The 1,319-nt window shown below is 40.1% G+C and overlaps 1 protein-coding gene across 1 annotated transcript in view; it reads right to left on the minus strand.

The window, feature by feature from the left end:
- Positions 1–1,069: 1,069 nt before the first annotated feature.
- LOC102481931 (transmembrane protein 132B) overlaps positions 1,070–1,319 on the minus strand; it is a 180,113-nt gene continuing 179,863 nt past the window's right edge. Inside the window, exon 6 of the mRNA XM_006147371.1 lies at positions 1,070–1,279. Coding sequence (XP_006147433.1) covers positions 1,070–1,279 — 210 coding nt within the window. The remainder of the gene's footprint in view (positions 1,280–1,319) is intronic.

Raw genomic sequence — 1,319 nt, forward strand, 5'->3', positions numbered from 1 at the left:
TAGCAAAAACCTCAAAAAAAAAAAAAAAGAAGAAGAAATAATTGCAAATTCTTTTAAATTTAAAAAAAAATAAAAAAGATAGGGAATCAAAAACATTTTTAACCCAGCTCCCCAAAGTTAGCATCTTTGTAACAACAGGACAACATTGGAAGCAGGAAATTGGCATTGTTACACGCAGAATTCAGACAGCCTTATTCCGGCATCCACAATCTTAAACCATGTATGATGCTTCACGGCTGATGACTGGCATTTACGAGCAGGAACTGAGAATGACGATGGTGGAACGGGATAGAATATACAGTATCCTGAATGCCAGATCTCACAGGAGGCATATCTCAAGTATTACTTACTTTACTGAATCCTAGCAACTACGTAATGAGGTAGTTACTGTTCTTATTACCATTATTATCTTCACTATAATTTCCTCATGTCAAAATGTACCCAAGTCACAGAGATCAAAATATTGGAGGGCATAAAAACAGTGAAAATAGTTATGGATGCTGAAGACAGTGTGGAACGGGGGGAGGGAAGGGAAGCAGCTAGAGAAGGAGAGCAAAAGAATAGAGAGGCATGACATTAGTGGGCACAGAAATGGTTTATTACCTGTGGATAATAACATGCATAGTATTCTCAGCTGGAATACTGAGAAGTATTTCATGTTGGGTAAATGCTCTTTACAAGCCAAATGATATATAGTGATTGAATGTTTAAAAAAATCATGAGAATAAATAATAATAATAATAATCTGAAAACACTGATGAAAAGCTATTTGATGATGATGATGTGGATAGTAACGTCTTTGTCTTGACTGATACGCATGGTAACCGTGCAGAGAAACGTAATGTAATATACTGTAAAGATATATGTGATTAAATTTAATATTAAAACTAATGATAATAATAAATAATTTTTTTAAATGTTCCCAAGTCAGATCCCTCTGAACCCCAAGCCCAGATGCTGTTAGCCAGTGTGGGTGTGGCTTCCTCGAGGCTAGCACCCTTGAAGGTCAATTGGTCATCCCACCAAGTTTTGGGCCCCAGGAGCATCAAATGCAGTTCTCTCTGTGCCCTCACCTTCTGTTGGTGGCCACTGGGATCCTCCAGCCTTTGATCTGGCTCAGCTCCGTGTCCGAGATCTCAATCTGCAGAGGGAGCCTGGGCGCCCAGACGGTGACCTCTAACTGGGAGGTGAAGTGTTGGTGGGTGAAGTTCACGATCGTGTCCACTTTGCTCTTCATTTCCTTCCCATTCACGAAGATGGAATCACAGTTGTTGGAAACCTTTGGGGAGGAGGCAGAACCTTGAGATGCATCAGCAGGA

Source organism: Tupaia chinensis, unplaced genomic scaffold (assembly GCF_000334495.1).
Source record: "Tupaia chinensis unplaced genomic scaffold, TupChi_1.0 Scaffold000211_1, whole genome shotgun sequence".
Lineage (NCBI taxonomy): Eukaryota > Metazoa > Chordata > Mammalia > Scandentia > Tupaiidae > Tupaia > Tupaia belangeri.